The sequence below is a fragment of the Notamacropus eugenii genome, chromosome 1 (genome assembly GCF_028372415.1).
Source record: "Notamacropus eugenii isolate mMacEug1 chromosome 1, mMacEug1.pri_v2, whole genome shotgun sequence".
Lineage (NCBI taxonomy): Eukaryota > Metazoa > Chordata > Mammalia > Diprotodontia > Macropodidae > Notamacropus > Notamacropus eugenii.
The window spans coordinates 558,929,751-558,949,749 of NC_092872.1; the positions used below are offsets into that span (position 1 = coordinate 558,929,751).

Consider the following 19,999-nt stretch of genomic DNA (forward strand, 5'->3'; position numbering starts at 1 on the left):
CTATGAATATGCTGGCACATATCCAGGTTTGAATCACAAGATATAACAGACTCTCTTCACTGAAGACAGAACCAAGCCATTTATTCAAACACCAAAAAGCCAAATCCATCATAGTAACAAAGAAATCCATCATAGTAACCAAGAAGTCTACACACATTATCAGGCCTGCCCACAAACCTACTCCCTTAAGCAAAATCACTCCCTTTCTCACTCATAACTAGCTGCTTGCTCCCTCTCTCTTTCCTAGCTCAGCCTGCTCTGTCTCACTTTCAGCTCTGCTCCATCCTTCTTTCTCCACCGGTTCGATAAGCTCCTCTCATCATAGACTCCATGTGACTTACACTCTGTGACTCAGCCTTCCATGTGCCTGTTAATGGATGAGAAAGATCTTGCCATTCCATTAACAGTGCAGAGGCCTAGTTTAAAATCCTCCCTCTACCCCTCACTACCTGTGTGAGCTTATGCAATTTATTTCATGTCTCACTTTCTTCAACTGCAAAAGGGGTATAATAATATTCCCTCCTTGCTCATGGTGTTGTAGAGAAAACAATTTGCAGATATAAATTTTTTATTGTCTTTCTATAGTGAAAATTAATTCCAATTATTTGATATTATGTGCACTTAGCTTTTATCTTCATTAAAAATACATTTTATTGATACCTTTTGTTTTCCCATCACCACAGTTTTTCCAATTTACCCTTTTCCTCATCTTTCTCAGAAATCCACCCCAAATTAACAAATAATATTTAAAAATAATAATAGCCAGCATTTGTATTGTGCTTTAAGATTTTCAGAGTTCTTTTATGTATGTTCTTTGATTCTCACAAAATTTCTGAGAGGTATGTGCTATTATTATTCCTACTTTACAGATGAAGAAACAGAGGCTCGGAGAGGTCAAGTGACTTGGTAATAAATCACAGCTAGTATCTAAAGCAGGATTCAACCTCAGGTTTTCTGACTCTTAATTTCATCTCTCTGTACTGTGCCACTTAGCTGTCATCCTCCCCAATCCCCCCCCCCCCCAAAAAAAAAGAAAAGAAAAAGAAGAGAAAAGGCTAGGAAAACAAATCAATACATTGAAAAAATATGAGAATGTATGCATTGTGTCACACTAGGGGACCTCATCCTACCTTTGCAAAGAAGTGGAATGAGAGTTATTTCTTGGTCTTGCCATCACCCACAAATGTACCACTAGCTCTATGTTCATTAATTCTGAAATACCTTTATTTTACCATGATCCAATAATAAGCCAGTAGGCTTTTTCCCTCTTTGTCTTCCTTTACCAAACCCTATTCTTCATCTGCACCATTACCTCCAATCCTTTTACCCCTCAGTTCTCTCCCAGGTCTTCTCCCCTGTACTCTCTCCTTTTCTCCCTATCTTGAGTCCTTGGTGAATCAATTCCACTATGATCTATCCTCTCTTGAATGCTTAGATTCTTTATCATGTTGCCTGTTATGCCCAGTCAAACCTCAGCCTTGGATCACTCCCACCATTTGCTACCTTCACTCCTACACATGTACTGTTGAATGAAGGTGGAGAAAATCACACAATTGTTCTGACTGGGTCCAGTATAACAACTGGGCCCTCACTGGTGCTAGGCTTTTTATCAGCTCACTATCCCACTCACTATAGAGACTCTTCCAAATCTTCTCATTCTCCTCAAAACTTCCAAGGCTTCCACTGCCCCCTACTTTCTCCACTGAGATCCTTGCCTCATATTTTACAGGAAAAAAAAATAAAGCCATTCACTGTGAACTCCCTCTTTTCCTTGTTCCTCATCTCTTATCACTTAGATGCCTTCTGCCACCTTTTTCTCCTTTACCCCTGTCTCACATGATGAAGTGATTTTACTCCCTACCAAGGCTAACCTTTCTACATGTTCAAGCAACTCCATTCCATCTCATCTCCTCCAACAAATTCTACCCTCTGTCATCCCCATTCTTTCACTTATTTTCAATCCTTGTATATTGGTTCATTTCCTACTGCCTGCAGACATGACCATGTCTCCCCTATTCTGAAAAACCAAACAAACAAAAAACCTTCTCAGTTGATCCTGCTATCCCTGCTATCACCCCATTTCTCTTCTGCCCTCCATGGCTAAACTCCTGAAGAAGGCTGTCGATGGTAGATGCTTTTATTTTCTCTCTTCTCACTCTCTTCGTAACCCTTGACAATCTAGCTTCTGACCTTATCATTCCGCTGAAATTGCTCTCTTCAAAGATATCAGTAATCTCTTAGTTTCCAAATCCAGTGGCCTCTTCTCAATCCTCATTCTTGACCTTTCTGCAGCATTTGACACTGTTGATTACTCTCTTTTCCTTGATAATCTCTTTTCCCTAAATTTTTGGAACATCAAGCTCTCCTGGTTTTCCTTCTACTGTCTGACTACTTTTCTGCCTCCTTTGCTGGATTCTTCTCCAGTTCATACCCTTTAACTGAAGTTTCCTTCAGGGTTCTGTCCTGGGCCCTTTTCTCTTTTCCCTGTATACTACTTCACTTGATCATCTCATCAGTTTTCGTGGATTTAATTATAATGTCTATGCTGATGATTCTCAAATCTACCTCTCTTGCCCCAACTCTCTCCAATCTCACATCTCCAACTGCCTTTCATAAATCTTGAACTGGATATCCAGTAGACATCTTAAATTCAGTATGTCCAAAACAGAATTTATTTTCTTTCCCCCTAAACCCTCCCATTCTCTCTTTCCTATTTTTATAGAGGGAAACACCAGCCTCTCAGTCCCTCAGACTTGCATCCTAAGAGTCATCCAGGATTCCTTATTATCTCATGCCCCCCATATCCAATGTGTTGCCAATGTCAGTGAATTTCACTTTTATATCATGTTTCAAATATGTTGCCTTCTCTTTTCTTACGCTGCCACCACTCTAGTGCAGGCCCTTATCCCCTCATGCTTGGATTATTGCCTGCTGGTGGGGCTGCCAACCTCAAATCTTTCCTCACTCTCATCTTTCCTCCATTCAGCCACTGAAGTGATTTTCTTAAAATTCAGGTCCAAATATATCATTCTCCCTACTTAATAAATGTTAGTGGTTTTCCGTTGCCTCCAGGAGTAAATACAAAGTGCTCTGTTTAGCATTTGAAGCCCTTCAAAATCTAGCACCTCTTACCTTTACAGTCTTCTTCCACCTTAGTCCTTGACACACATTTTTTGATCTAATGACACTAACCTTCTAACTGTTCCAAGAGTAACACACTCCATCTTTGGGCTCTGGGTATTCTCTCTGACATTCTTGGAATGCTCTCCCTCCTTCATTCTGATCCCTGACCTCCCTGCTTTTTGTAGTTCTCAACTAAAATTCTGCCTTCATCAGGAAGGCTTCCTCAAGCCCTCTCAATTACAGTGCCTTCTTTCCTTTAATTATTTCCTTTTTATACTGTATATAGATTGCTTTTTATATATTTGTTTACATGTTGACTTCCTCATTAGACAGTAAGCTGCTTGAGAACAGAAGTGAGGCTGGTGACTTTGCACAGACCTCCCTCACTTAAATCCAATTCACTTGCATATCATGGCCTGATGTCATGGTCCTCTTCGAGAAGGAAGGACAAACAGCAGCACCAGCATCAGCAGCAACAACAGCCTTGAGCATAGGAACTGTCTTTTGCTTCTTTTTGTATCCCAAATGCTTAGCATAGTGTCTGGCTCTTAGTTGATGCTCGATAAATGCTTATTTATTGATTGATTTATCCTTTATGATTTTGCATAATTCACTTTTAATTGTTTTGTGATTGTTCTGTCTAGTATTGTAATTGTATATATCGTTTTCTTGGCTCTACTTCACTGTATCAGATCACGTAATATATTTCCATGTTTCACTGTGTTCATCATAGTCGTGATTTCTTTCAGCACAGTAATATTTCTTTATATTCATATACCATAGTTTGTTTAATCATTCCCTAATTGGTATCTACTTCTTCCTCCCCCAATTCTTGCATGTGGGAACTTTCTTCTTATCACTGATCTCCCTGGGGGTCACCTAGTAGTGGCATATCTAGATCAAAGAGTATAGATATTTTGTTTACTTTATGTAATTTCATATTGCTTTCTAACACGATCATACTGATTCATAGCTCTCCCAACAGTACATTGCTTTGCCTGTCTTTCTACATCTCCTTCAATATTGACTATACCCATCTTTTGCCATCTTTGCCAACTTACCGAGTGAGATAAAGATTCAGTGTTATTTTGATTTTCATTTCTCTTGTTGTTAGTGATTTGGAGCATTATTTCATAAAGATGTTAATAATTTACAATTCTTTTAAGAATTACTCATTCATATCATTTGACTACTTTTCTTTTGGGGAATGACTTTTGGGATGTACATCTATATGCATAGATTTTCTTTCTCAGTCTCTCTTTTTCTTTCTCACTTTCTTCTGTTCTCTCTCTCTCCCTCTCTGTCTCTCTCTGACTCTTGTTTCTTTCTTGTCCTAGATACATTAATTTTGTTTGTGCAGAAGCATTTCTGTTTCTTGTAATCAAAGTTATCTATTTTATATTTTGCAATTGTTTCTATCCCTTATTTGGTTAAGAACGTATCTCTTACCTGTAGCTGTGAGAGGTATATGATCTTATTTTTTTATGGTATGACCTTTAATATTAATATTACCTATCCATTTTGATTTTATTGGTCTAAGTCCAATTTCTGCTAGACTACTTTCTAATTTTCTCAGCAGTTTTTTAATCAAATAGGGAATTCTTTCCTAAGTAATTTACGTTTTCCGTTTTATAAAACACTTTTATTGAGTTGCCTTGTTTCTAATTTGATCTACTTCTTTATGTTTTGACCAATACCAAATGATTTTGATGACTGCTACTTTGTAATATAGTTTGAGATCTGGAAGTGCTATTTCTCCTTTTATTCTACCTTTTTGCATTATTTCATTTGATGTTCTAGATATTTTTGATCTTCCAAATGAATTTTGTTACTATTTTTTCAAGTTCTATAAAGTTTCCCTTTGATAGTTTGATTGGCATAACCCTGAAACTGCAAATAAACTTTAATAGTATAATATTTTTTATTGTATTAGCATAGCCAAGCCATGAGAATTTAATATTACTTCTCCTATTTAAGTTATACTTTATTTCTTTAAAACCTTTCTCTTTCTTTTTGAGATTCAGGCTATGCCCTGCAATCTAGTCACAAGAAATTCTTGACCACCAAATACAAAATGCGGTGCCTTTTTAATCTCAAATTTTATAGATTATGTTCTTTTGAGCCCACTGTGCCTAGAAATGTTTCCATCAAACACAATATTTTTCATACTTTCTACTAACTCAGGTAGGAGTTTAACATTATGTCAGGATTTTATTTGTCTGTCTGAAGAACATATATTGTAGCTTGATATGTTTTTGTCCTAACCTGTAATAAACACTGGAATATATGTAGCACACTTAAAGTAAGTTGGCTTACAGTTTATTCTTAACCTCTGATGCTTATATTACCTATGTGACCTTGGACAAGTCACTTAACTTCAATGTACCTGTTTCTTTTTCTGTAAAATGGATAAGTTGTATTAGATGACCTTTGAAATACTTTCTACCTCTAGGTTTTTATCCTGTGATCAATCACTAAATTCCTGTTGTGATACTTATTATGACTTTGAAGTGACTATAGGTTTTTGTAGGTTATACCTGCAAAGAGCAAGTTTTGATAGGTCCTATCAAATTCAAAAGACTTTTTCTAAGGGCCTAGAGAGTAGGAATCTGTTTTCTGAGCATCAGACTATTTAAGGGCAGAGTGTTTCATTTGACTACCAAAGAATTATTTTTGGTTGTAGCAACTCTTGAAGACATCATTGGGATTTTGATCTTTGACAGGAAGGAATGATCAAATCCTTCTAGTATCAATGTATATAGAACTGCTTAATATTCTAGTAACAGGTGAAATTGAATAGAATTATAGACTTAGAAAGTGATCATCTAAATGACCTTAGAGAATCTTGGAACTGGGGGGAACATTTTATAGATGAGTAAGTAAAGCCCATAAAGATTGTAACATAGCTACTTAGTGGTAGAATTGAGACTGGAACTCAGATCTTAACTCCTAGTGCAGTTCTCATTTCATCAATGAAAAAAAGAGAACGGAATGGATACTAAATATTGTTTGAATATACTACATTGTGCTTTGATCTAATGGAAACTTGACATATGAAATAACAAAAGAGCCTCCAGATCTGTTATATTGAACTCATCTGGATGTGAGTAAATAGACATGGAGAGGTTATGTGACTTGCCCAAAGTCAATCCACAGTCACTTCAGGGTGACCTTTGCTGAGTTACTTATAACAGTCAGTAGAGTTATTTCCACCTTTTGTGAAGTCCTAGTATAGGAAATTCTTTCTTGCTCAGTGGTATGAAAGGATCTGGGGATCCGTCTTTTGGAGGACTTATAGTCCTGTTTCTAGATTCATTTAATATTAGAAAATGTTAAAACCTGTTTGAGACCAAATAATACAGTATGATTAGAAAGCATCAGAGAACAACAACAAAGACACAGCTGCTTTATGACCAGATGGTACAGTAGAAAGCCAAAGCCCCCTCCATACATAAGAGAGATTGTGGGAAAATTGGTGAGATGTCCAAGAGGAAGGGGAGATGATTTGATGGCTTTAGATCTTTGTGGTAGAATAACATAGAAGTATAGGGAAAGCTTTAAACTAAGGAGGGAAGTTGAGAATTGTATTTGAAGGTGGATAAAGAATCACTATACAAGTACAACTTTCCTTGATGGCAAATGAAATCCGTCATGAAACTAGATACACTGTTATATGCTGAGGCACAGTAGCCCTAGTGCTTTAGGACTTATGGAAGAAGAAGAATTCATTTATGTTAATTCTTATTTGGGCATATGAAATAGGGGTCATCAAATTCACCAAATCTGGGAAGATGAAAAAATGGTGAGATTTTTCTGATTTGTGCAAGTATGGAAAGGCCTAGTTTAATTTTTAAATATTAAGATGAATTCAGATGAACTAATCACTGAAGGTTTACTTTGTTATTGTTTGTCATAGTTATGTATATACATTTTGCAGCTTAGAAGTTGTTTGTTAGCAAAAACTATCCTTTCATATAGGTAATGCCATTATACTCTGAAAGTGTGGAGGAATTTTCATCATTAAAAAAATTTCCTCAGTTCCTCTGTCATTGCATGAATGTCTTATTCTTTACTTAAGATTTTCATCCGTCTTTTTTCCAGAATGCCTAGAAATTGCATATATATTAAACCAGTCTATGAGTCATTTAAATCTGGAGCAGTGTAGAATTGATTAGAGGGAAGCCAAAGGAATGGATGAAGTCAGGCACAGTGGCAATAAAGTACCTCTTTTACAACAAGGTTAATTAATTTAATAGGCTAATTTAACAAGCACCTACTATGTCTAAGGTAATGTGCTATGATAATAAATCTTTCCACTGAAATTGGATTTCAATTGCTCACTGAAGTATGGAAGTAACACTGAGTCTTAAAGGCTATGTCATTGGGGCATAAACTCTCATAGAAATAAAAGTATAGAGACCTATAGTGTGGGTACATACGTTGTCAGAGGACCATTCTGACTCGTAACTGGAATGTTGGCCACTAAGTGATGGTTATTTTTTCAATAATAGAAAGTCATTGAGATATTGAGGGTTTCCTGAAATCATATCCTTGAAGTATTAAAGTGATTAGTAATTCATATTTAAATTTGAATCTTAAAGTTACGATTTACGTGGAGTATTTTATTTAGAATCGCGATATAAAGTAGGTAGTATTTGTATTATTATATCTGTTTTACAGATGAGGAAACTGAGACTCAGTGAGCTTATCTGATTTGCCTAAGGTCACAAAACTAATAAATGACAAAGTTGGATAATTATAGCAAAGTAAAGAGCCTTACTGCCACTAGTTATATGAAATAGTTATCTGATATTTTCCTACTGGTCATTTAGTGGGCAAAATGTAACGTCTCTAGCTAATCATAAGGACTGATTGCTATCAGACTCTTTCCTTACCCACCTTTTACATAAAAGTTATCGAGGAAACCTTAATTTAGCCTATTTTTCTCTCCCCTAATCTTAATGCACAGACATGTTAGTCGGTGTGAGTTAAGTGTAGAATAAAGGATGATCAAAACTCTTCATTCATGTGCACAGCCAATTATGAACCTAAATATGTTATTCATTCCACATACCCCAGTATCCTAGAGAGAATCATAGGGTCCCAGGATTTTTAGAGTTAGAACACACCTTCTTGATCATTTAATCCACCTCCTCTCCTATTTCCCATTGACAGGTGAGGAAACTGCAATGTTAAAAAAAAAAAAAAGATTTAGTGACTTTCCCAAAGTTACATAAGTAGTAAGAAATAGAGCAAGAATTCCAACCCAGGTCTTTTGATTTACAATCTAGTACTCTTTTCCACTGTACTGCACTGTTTTCTTGGTTGACATAGTGGAATTTTACCACCATTGATCAATGCTGACACCAGCAGCAGAGGTAGGAAAGATAGCCTCATCTCCGGGGTTGCAGAGCCACATGATAGGAGCCTTTGTGTCTACACAATCCTTTCCTCTGTTATTTGCCATATGATAAGAGTATCTTGATTTTTAAAAATCTTCAATGCAGCAAAACAGAGCTGCACTTTGTTGTTCATACTTGATGTTCCATCTGCCACCTCCAGGTCTTTGCACATCCTCAGGTCTAGAATGCTTTTCTCACCTTTGCCTCTTGAATCTGCAGGTGTAATCAAGGCCCAGCTTAAGTGCCAGTTCCTCTAGGAACCATTTTTGAGCAGTTCTCTTCCCTCTGGTCTTAGTCCTCAAATCACTATGTATACATTTTGTATTTATTTATTGATATGAATGCTTTTTGCCTCCAGTTAAATGGAAGCACTTTGAAGTCAGGGTCTGTTTCTCCTTTTTGTCTTTTTATTCCCAGGGCCCAGCATTGGGTCGGGCATATAGAGGGCCTCTGTTGATTTGAACTGAACCATCACCTTGCCTTTTAGAGAAATGCATTGTGAATGAAATCGCAAAAGTATTATAAAAGAGTAACAGTTAATTAAAGTAGATATGTCATAAAATTTCCATTTAATTGTTACTTGTAATCATATCTAATTAAAATTCACAAGAAAATGTTTGAAATACTAATGTGCTCTTTTATTGTATTTGTAGATCCACATCATAGATTTTGATGATGAAAATAATATTATAAACAAAAATGTTCTGCTCCATCAAGTTGGTGAAATTTGGCACATTAGTGCCAGTCCAGCTGATAAAGGTGTTCTAGCAACCTGCTACAATCAAAGTAAGTTCATATTTACTTCAATGTATGTATATGCCTAGGAGGCAGAAACACTTAGGACTGTTTGTCCATTGTGGTAGGAGCAGTACACCAAGGCCATATGTCAGTCTAGCTTAGTTTTTTTTTAAAAGGTCTTGAAACTGCCCCAGAGACTTAATTGACTCATTGGATTAAAGGCTTGGGTTGTTGAGGTAGCTGCTTAGGTATGAAACCTGCAGTACATTAGTGCCTCTCTCGGACTTTTGTCTGCCAAATGATCATAATTAACATAGAGACGGAAGCTGTGTCCAACTGAATCAGTGCTGCAGACCTGCTTAATATCCTTCCATTACTCACCAAGTCTTTCGCCTGTTTTTGTTAATTGCCCTAAGTTCTACAAATGTTTCCCTTTGTTCCAGCCTTGAACCTAATATTCTAGATAATCCTGAATCAGATGTGGCTTACTTATTGCATCAGTCATTTCCTAAATGAATCAGTGGGAAGTTGGTCAAAACAGGAACCCAACTTTTAAAGATTTATGAATTAATGAAGTTACTGTTTCTCATGCACGATACTCTGATCGCCAAATCCTTGCCTCTGCACTGATTGTCCTTCATACCTGGAAATGCTTTCCTTCTATTTCTTGGAATCTTTCATTTCTTTCGAGGCTTATCTTAAGACCACCTTTTACATGGAGATTTTCCTTTTCCAATTCCACCAGTATCCTGTCACCATGTAAATATTTCGTACCCACGTGTACACACATACACATGTATATATACATATGTTTACTATGTACACAATACACATGCCATCTAATGTACATATATAACGATACATATATGTACATATATGTTTGTGTGTATGTATTTAAGTGTATGTGAGTGTGTGTGTGTGTGTATCTTCCCCAGCAACACTGTAAGCTCCTTGGGAGTAAGGATTGTCTTTGTATCCCTAGTGTCTGGTAGCACAGTTTCTGGAATATAGGAGGTTCTTAATAAATGTTTGTTGATTGATTGATACATACATAAAGGTTATTGTTATTATGAGCAGATGTTCTCAGAAATGATTATATTATTGAGGTACATAGAAGAAAAGCCTGAATCCCAGATGCGCCAGATGCTTTTAGTACCTTGGGCAGCTTTACTATGGAGTAGAGATTTTTAATATGGAGTCCATGAACTTGTTTTTTAAAAAATATTTTGATAACTTGCATTTCTATACAATTAGTTTCCTTTGTAATCTTATATGTTTAGGTACTTAAAAGTACTTTTCTGAGAAGGGGTCCTTATGCCACAACAAAAGGATCCATGATACAAAAAAAGTTAAAGAATTCGTGGTCTTGGGCTTGACTGATGGGTGTTTAGTGGTCAGAATGTGAAGAAAGCTGGTACTCACATAATTAGCAAGTTGTCTGTGAGCATGTTAAAAGTGACTTTTCCCTCATTTTGTAGGTATGTTTGTATACCATATATTGCAGTTAACAGATAATGAGAGTGCAGGACCATCTCAAATAATATTTAGTAATTTCTCTAAAAAAATTTATGCAACATTTATGTTAATGTGCCCTAAATAGACCTCTTTTCCCTCTGGCCTATTGTTCTTTGTCTAATTTTTTCTTCTCTGGGATGATTCCCAATAGTGTCAAACTAAATATTTGTGAGACTTAACTGACCATGTCTCTTCCCTAATTCTCCTTTCTCTGTCACTGTCAATAATACCAGCTATCAAGCTTTTGGCTTTGGAAAGAAAATGTCCTTTAATTATATTTTCTGCTGTAATTATTCCAGGACAAAGTCCTAGTGTTTCTTTCTATTCATGGTCTAAAAATGTTTTTTTCCATTTCACATACCATCCAGAGGGCTTTTGTATGTGCTGTTTATTATCCATCCAGTCACTTTTTCTCTTTCACTCTTTCAAGGTTCATTAAAATATTATTATAGTGATTGCTTCCCTTTCCTGCCAGTTTAGCCAACATTATTCCCCTTTGTCTAAATTGGTTGCTTTTAAATTTTTAAACTCTCTGTTATTAGATTTTCTGTTTTCTGTAAATCCTTCCAAAATTTTGTCTCCATTTAGCATTTTCTTTGTCTTCTTTGACACTTTTGTTTTTCAGCATCAAAAATTCATTTCTGAAAGAACCTTGCTGGTGTTTACTTTTACTGTTGCTAACTATAGGATTTCATTCAGATCATCTTATCTATTAGAATATCCTCTCAATGAAGGCTCTCCAAGTTTCTTTTTCCTCTCTTCCTGTAAACACCTTATATAAAAAATGACATTTAATAATATTTGTTGAGCTTAGGTTTGTATGGATTTATTTTTTAAAAAAAATCAACTCAGGAGGGAGTTTATTTCTTGATAAGCACTTTTCTGTTCAGGTATGGTAAGTTGTTATCAGGTGGTCAAAGCATCTAAACTTTCCAAAGCTATGATTAATTGAAAGAAAGAGAAAGAGGAACTCAAAACAAATCTCCTTATTAAAATAACTAAGAATGAATTTAAGCAATTAATATGATTTTTTCTTTAAAATTAAAAAAATACATTTCAATCTTACTTTCAGTTCCAAATTCTCTCCCCTCTCATTAACTGAGAAAACAAGAAAAAGAAAACTCCTTACAATACGTATAGTCAAGCAAAACAATTCCTGCATTAGCCATGTTCAAAAAAACAAAGAAAGAAAATATACTTGTCTGCACTCTAAATTCCTCACCTCTTTATCTGGAGGAGATAGTATGTTTTATCATGAATTGTTTGAAATTGGTTGGTCATTAATCTGAGTTTTTAAGTATTTCAGAATTATTTATCTTTACAATGTTGTTGTTATTGCATAAATTGTTCTTCTAGTTCTGTTCTGTTCCCTTTGCATCACTTCATACAAGTCTTTTTTCAGAAAACATCACTTTTATCATTTCTTTCAGCTCAGTAGTATGCTATCACCTTCATGTACTATAAGTTGTTTAGCCATTCCTTAGTTCGTGGGCATCCCCTCAGTTTCTAATTCTTTGGTACCATAAAAAGAGCTGCTATAAATATTTTTGTACTACATGTCTGATCTCTTTGGGGACATGTATCTAGAAGCAGTCTTACCAGATTAAAGGGAAAGCACAGTTAGTGACATTTTGGGTATAGTTCCAAGTAGCTTTTCAGAATAGTTGGACCAATTCATAGCTCTACCAAATAGTGCATTAGTGTGGCTATTGTTCCTGTGCCCCTCCAGTATTTGTCATTTGTCTCATCTGCATCTTTAACATCTTTGGGTGTGAAGTGAAACCTCAAAGTTGCTTTAATTTTAATTTCTCTAATTATTAGTTTGTGTCTTATTTTTAATCCCTTCAGTTTAATTCAATTCAGTTCAATATTCTGGTCTTCATATTTAAATAGAATTTTTCATTCAATTTACCTTGAATTATTAAACTTAGAATCATAACCTTCTCAAGACACTTTGATAGTTCTGGTATTTCTGATTAGCTTTGTCTGTAAATTTTTAAAGGCAACTTAATCTTCTTGTAATTTTCTTCTTTTTTTTTGATCTTTTATCTGGAAGATTGATCTGACTACTTTTAAACCAAGCATGAAAATGGCTTTCCTAGAACATACAGTTAGATTCAGGGATGCTAAGAGTTCCTCTCTTTTAGTATCCTAGATTTAGAAGAGACTTTAGAAGTTATTAGTCCAACACCAACACCTACCTCTAGCATAGTTACTAGTAGAAATAAGCTTTCTGAGCCTTTCATATACAGCTTCTGGAATAGAAAGATGCACTTTTCCTCTAAAAGTATACTATTCTATCATGGAGAGAAGCAAAAAGAGAAATCAGGTTAACATTTCTTCCACTTCCTTTTATTGGAGTGAGGGGGGAGGGCAGATTGTGATACCCTTTGATTCTTTTCCAAATACAAGAATACTTGTAGTCATTTGTCTGCATCATTACTTTAGTTCTTTGACCTTTGAGTATCCAGAGTCACTATGAGAACATTTTATATGGCACTCAGAGATTTTGAGAGTGCTCCTTACCAATTATCTCATTTGATTTTCATAACACTGCAGAGTAGGTAATGTTACCCCCATTTTATAAATGAGGAAACTGAACCATTGAGAGGTTAAGTGATTTGGCCAAGGACATGTGGTTAATAACTATCATTGGTGGAATTTGATTGTGGATATTTCCTAGCCCTAAATGTAATACTCTTTCCACCATACAATGCTATTCCTCTTTCTGACCTGTATTCATTAAACTCTTGGGAATTATCTTACTCATAGTATTAAATAGAAAAGTTCCTTCTAATATGGATAGACTTTTAAAAAGGACTTGGAACTCCCTAAAAGCAAAGATCAAAACAAAACCATATTAAGAAAGATTTAGTTAACTTCACTTTGGGTCTTTATCCTTCAAATAAATTTCTAGGTTCACAGTTTAGTAAATTAAAATCGGAATCAAAACGCATGCAACTGTGGTGGAAATGGAATGCCACTGAATTAGGTTAAAATTCAGGTCTTAATTTGTCATGCCATTAAAAGATATTTGGAAAGATTGGGATTGTCCTATGTGCTACACATCTATCAATTTGCATTTCTTGTATGTTACTCTTTTTCTAATGATATGTAGACTAGAAGCATGTTTTTTGGATGAAGATATACCTTTTGCATGGTCTGCTTTTTTTTTTTTTTAACAGGGTTTATAAGCACTATTAAAAAAAAGTTATTCTTTGCAGGTTATAGGCCCAAAGATTTAGAACCAAGAACCAAAAGACATATTGACACTATCACATTGACCACAGTAGCTTGTTTCTCATCCACCTTGATGATTCTCTGCGAACTTTTTTCCCTTTCCCAATTGTTTTTTCCTTTCTTTGGTCCCTTAGGCAGAGGCTATCAAATTTTGATATTTTTGGCTAGTTGTAATGCCACCTGATCCACAGACTAACAGACCGTGTCCTGGTGAGGGAGTGGTGGATAGGGATGGAATAGAACAGGTAGGTGGTGACTGAGGTACCAATTCCAAGAGACATATCCCAAGAATCATTATGTAGCAGTAAACTCACATAGTATCACACCTTTTTGGATAACTTGTGCCTTTTGTGAGTCTACAGGGGTTTTTGTTTGTTTCATGGTCAAGAAGTTGGCAAGGAGGGTAAAGAGTTGGGTCTTCCCTTGTAAAATGGAAGTCCAATGGAAAAAGGTTGCTAATTCTTTCCCAGAGATCTCCTTAGATACCTACTTTCTGGGACTGTTTACCACTTGTTCATTCTGAAGCTCTCTTAGCTCAATTTTAGGATACATGTCTTGCTGCCATAATCGGCAATTATGTGGATCAAGGTAGACTTTTGAATGATTTGAAATAATTTAAGGATTTTTCTCTGCCTTCAAGAACAGAAGCAGAGAAAGGACTCTCATTCTTTTTTCCTTTGTTATAGTCCTGCTTTCAGTATATACTAGTCTTTTAGTCATTAGATACTATGGTCTATTTTCCGCTCCACTGCAGATAGGGTTTAAACTAAATGATGATTAGTGCATCATCAAGACAGTTGAATTTTTTGAATGATGTTTCAAAGATGTTAAGTTGTTATTAACTGGGTCAGTATGTGATACTGTAAGAGAGAGATGGAATAATGAAGTTATTTTCTCAATAAGAATTCCTATGCTTTTCTAAGACACCAGAGGGATAAATGATAGAATTTTTTGACCCATCTAATACTTAAACTAGTTTTGAGATTTTAATTTTAATTTTAATTTGAGTTCCTATTGTGTTTTAAAGTTCATGGTTTTATTTTTTGCTCATTTCCCCAAATTGCAGATTAAAAAAATTCTAACATGTTTTTACTAAATACAAATTTCATGACTATGATTTTATCACATGTTCTTATAGTATTTTGTTGTTTTGGAAATGTGAATCATTTCACACTTTCATTATTTCCCCAAATAAGACTACCTTTTACTGAAATAGTATTTCATTGTAATAATATAAAGTCAACAGAGGGCACCCTGTTTCTATATTATGGAAATCACTTTTGAGATTCTTTTGATTGTGTTACTTTCAATGCTTCATCAAAGTTGTCCCTGCTAAAAACTATATTCATTATGTGAAGTAGTAAATTTGAATTGCTTTTGTCAACTTTTCAGAGATTTTTGTAAATATTTTCATTGACACCAAAATCTTGTTTGAAAACCACATTTACAAAATTGGACTGGAATGAGTTATCAGTTTAAAAAAAATGAAAACATTCATTTGTGATATTTATTAAAAAAGAAGAATATTAGGCTAGTGTATATTATAACTGCATATTATACTATGATATGTTGATTTTTTAAAATAGAAAATTACTACCCAGCTACTGTCAAAACTAACTTTGTGTGAAAAGCATTTAGTTTAACATATACATTATTCAGTCATTTGTTTACCTTCAGTATGTCGAGTACTCTGTTGGGCAGCAAGGAGAGATTCAAGAGAAGTATCAAACAAAAACTCTTGCTTGGTCTTTTAGACCATGGAGTTGGGAAGATAAGACTGATTCATACACATCCAATACGTTAACTGTCTTGTTTGAGATTGTATTTAATTTTGTAAGCTAGTTTAAATGTAGAAGTAGACAGGGCATATACATATCCTAAGCTAATTTCTTAAAAATATAATTAGAGAATATAGTACTTAAGACTTGTATATATAATCAGGACTTAGTACTCCTTCAGGTTGAAAAAAGAGATAGGAGAAGGGAGAATGGTCATCAGAACAGTTGAATGCCCATTGGGTTCCAATTATTGTAATAGATAATAGGGAAGTAGAAAGTTTAGAACTTAGAATATGTAAAATACTATGATTTTCATGAAAGACTTGGAAACAGTAGTTTTTAAGTCAAGAGTTTGGCCACTTATGGAGACACCTGCATTTTGCCTCTAAAGAATGAATTTATCAATGCACTTTGTACAAATCAAAGAGGGAGAAAAGAGACAGAGAGAGACAGAGACTGAGTGACAAAGACATAGACCCAAAGATAGAGGGGGAGAGAGAGTCATTTATTTCTTAAGCACTTACCATTTTCCAGGCACTGTGCTTAACTCTGGGCATACAAAAACAAGAAAACAAGCTGACCTCTACTCTGAAGGAGCCTATATTCTGATATGATACTTGAAGGTAACTGACAGGCCTCAAACTTATTGGTGAGTTAGGTGGGTGTATCTGAAGCACATGAAGACTCCCCAGTGAAATAGGTGAATACAAACCGTTTGTTCCAGTGGGCCATGAAGGTGGTGGAAGCAGGCTCTGTTGAGCACTTAGAGCTTGGTTAGACATCAGAGATGCCAAGGTTGTCCTCTGCATCCTGAACCTCTCCTAGTGGTCTGGACTTTTGTCATGCCACTAGATTCTGATAACTCTGGAAGAGAGAGTGAGGCCAATGACTTCATACAACTCTGCCTCACTTAAATCTTATTTATACACAAGTCAAAACACATCACCCATAACCTTTTACCATTTTTATCTACCTTGAAGCCCTAAGGTGATAAGCAAGTGATGAAGTAGTGGGTGTGGATACCCTAAGAATTGTGTCCATAATCTTGCACACAGGTGGCCCAGGTTATTGTGACATCTCATTAGACTGAAGCAACAGTGGAATTCAGCAGCCCCCAAGTGTCTCAGCAGCCTTTTTAAAGAACTGTACTGCTCACCTATGAGGAAATGGCTAGAAAAGGTGCATTAAATGTTGTCCACTTCACCTAACCTAACCCTGGCCTGCTTACTGTGGCAGGTGGGGATCCTACGTTGTGGTTGAAACACATAAAAAAGTATAAAATCTTTTGCAAAGATGATTTGACTCACCATTGGTACATGAAATGTGCTCACATTTTTGGACAACTAGAAACTCAATGGACCTGAAAGATAAACAACTCTTGTTGTGAGAGAACTCAGCAGATACAGCATCCATATAGTAGCTCTACGTGAAACAAGACTGACAAGTGAAGGCCAGTTTATTGAAGTCAGAGCTGGATACCCACTTTTCTGCAGTAGCCACAGTGATGCAGAGTGCCATGAAGCTGGCATAGGTTCTGCAATCAAACGTAATCTAGTCAACAAGCTTGTATACCCCCCTAAAGGACTGAACAACAGCCTTATGGCGGTGTGATTGCAAATTGCAGGGAAGCACCATGCTACCATCATCAGTGCATATGCTCCCACTATGATGAACCCTGATAAAGTCAAAGAAAAATTTTATGAAAACCTGGAGATCCTCCTCATCAATGTGCTGAAAGAGGACAAGCTTGTAATTCTGGGTGACTTTAATGCCAGAGTAGACACAGACTATCAGATGTGGCCTAGAGTCCTTGGGAGGAATGGAGTTGGAAACAGCAACAGCAAAAGTCACTTACCACTGAGGACTTGAGTATCTCATGACCTTCTCATCACCAATGCTGTCTTCTATATACCTAAATGCAATAAAACTTTGTTGATGCATCCTCATGAAAAACATTGGCGTTTAGTAGACTATGTCATTGTCTGGAGAAGAGACAGGATGTGAGACTGATAAAGGCAATGTGTGGCACAGTGTGCTGGACCAATCATCTCCAAGCTAAATATTCTCATTCAATAGAAGTGGAGGCTCCAAGGCAAAATGATGACCAGAAGACTTGATATCACAGATTTGAGTGCTTCTCCATGTGTGAACAGTTTGTTGCTAATTTAAAGGAAAGGTGAACCAAACATGGTTGGCAACAGTAGAGCAGAAAAGGAATTGGCAGCTTTCAGAGATTTGAGTACAGCACCATATTTACTCATCTGAGCCAGAACACTACAAACATCAAGATTGGTTTGTTGAAAATGATGGGGAAATTCAGAAGCTGCTAAATGAAAACCGAGAACTCCACAGGGTTTACCAGTAGTATAGTTCATCTGTCTCTTAGAAGGTAGCATTTAAGTCCATTAAAAGTAAAGTATAAGCAAAGCTTAGAGAGGCGCAGGATTCTTGGCTCAGTATGAAAGCAGATGAAATTCAGTTTTATGTTGATAATAATAATCCACAGCACTTTTATGATGCCCTAAAGACTACTTATGGGCCAAAGACCGATAGTATATCTCAGCTACTCAGTGCTGATGGAGACACATTGATTAGTGATAAGGACATGATCTTGGAGAGATGGGCTGAGCACTTTGATAGTCTTCTTAGCAGATCTTCATCAATGAATGTTGAAGCCACTGACTCTATACCTTAGGTTAAAGTCAGTTCCTCTCTAGCTGAACTTCCAACTGAAGAAGAGGTTTTGAATGCCATTGGACTCCTCTCCTGTGGCAAAGTGCCTGGTGCTGATTCTGTTACAGCAGAGATTTACAAGGTAGGGCGTCCACTGCTTGTACAGAAACTGACTGAAATCTTCTGGGTTATATGGCAAGAAGAAGTTATCCTCACAGAGTTCAAGGATGCCTCCATTGCCCATCTCTATGAAGAAAAACAAAACTAGGTTGTCTTGTGACAATCACAGTGGTGTCACTTTCTTAATCATCGCTGGTGAGATTCTTGCCAGAGACCTTCTTAATAGGCTGTTCCTTCACCTGGAAGACAGACTTCTGCCTGAGAGCCAGTAGGGCTTCAGAAAGTTCTGAGGAATGGTTGATATGGTATTTGCTGCCTGACAACTCCTGGAGAAATGCCAGGAGCAGGACAGAAGTCTGTACATAATGTTCGTTGATCTGACAAAGGGCTTTGATAGTGTCACTTGTGAGGGTTTGTGGCAGAATTTAGTTGCCTAGAGAAGTCCATTAGTATCATATACCAGCTTCATGACAGCATGCTTGCATAGGTTTTGGATAATAGACAGTGCTCTTGCACTTTCCCAGTCACCAGTGGAGCGAAACAATGCTGTGTGCTTGCTCCCATACTTTTTAGCATGATTTTTCCAGCAGTATTGTTGGATGCTTTTAAAAGAGTGAAATCGCATCAAGGTTAGCTATTGCACTGATGGTGCAATTATTTAACTTAAATTATTTAACTTGAAAATGATACAAACCAAGACTAAAGTGGAGGAAGAGTTGGTGCATGACTTTTTGTTCATAGATGATTGTGCACTCAATGCAGCCTTTGAGGCTGAGATGCCACAAAGTATAGATTGATTTTTTGACACTTGTGCTAAATTTGGCCTGATAATACCAAGAAAACAGGTTCTCTGTGAGCGAGTACCATGCTGTCCATCTGTTGAACCATTGTTATAGCAATTGGAGAAATTTTGAATGCTATAGATAGGTTCCCTTACCTTGGCAGTCTATTTTCCAAGGATGTGCCCGTAGATGATGAAGCTGACACATACATTGCTAGAGCTAGCTCAGTTCTTGAGAGGCTTCAAAGGAAAGTGTGAGAGAGAAGTATTGGACTGCCTACCAAACTCAGTGTCTACAGAGCTGTTGTGATTACCTCATTGTTTGTATGCCTCTGAATCCTGGGCAGTATACCAGTGCCATGCCAGGAAACTGAATCCTTTTCATTTGAATTGTCTTAGGAAGAATCTGAAGATCACCTGACAAGATAAGGTACTGGAAAGTGAAGACCTTTCTTGAGCTAAATTGCCAAACATTCAAACTTTACTGCAGAGAATGCAGCTCTGATGGGGTATCCACATTGTTCAAATACCAAATGTGTTTGTCTAAAAGACTGTTTTACGGAGAACTTACACAAAGGCAAGCACTCACATAGAGGTCAGAAGCAATACAAGGTTACTTTCACAGTTTC

General features: G+C 36.3%; 1 protein-coding gene across 2 annotated transcripts in view; it reads left to right on the top strand.

Annotated features, from left to right (window-relative positions):
- EIPR1 (EARP complex and GARP complex interacting protein 1) overlaps positions 1-19,999 on the top strand; it is a 213,383-nt gene that overhangs the window by 25,818 nt on the left and 167,566 nt on the right. The window contains exon 3 of one of the 2 annotated variants that reach the window (XM_072634318.1): positions 9,179-9,311. The exons of the other annotated variant lie outside the window; for it this stretch is intronic. Within the exon in view, the coding sequence (XP_072490419.1) occupies positions 9,179-9,311 (133 nt within the window). The remainder of the gene's footprint in view (positions 1-9,178; positions 9,312-19,999) is intronic. 2 annotated transcript variants of the gene reach the window in all.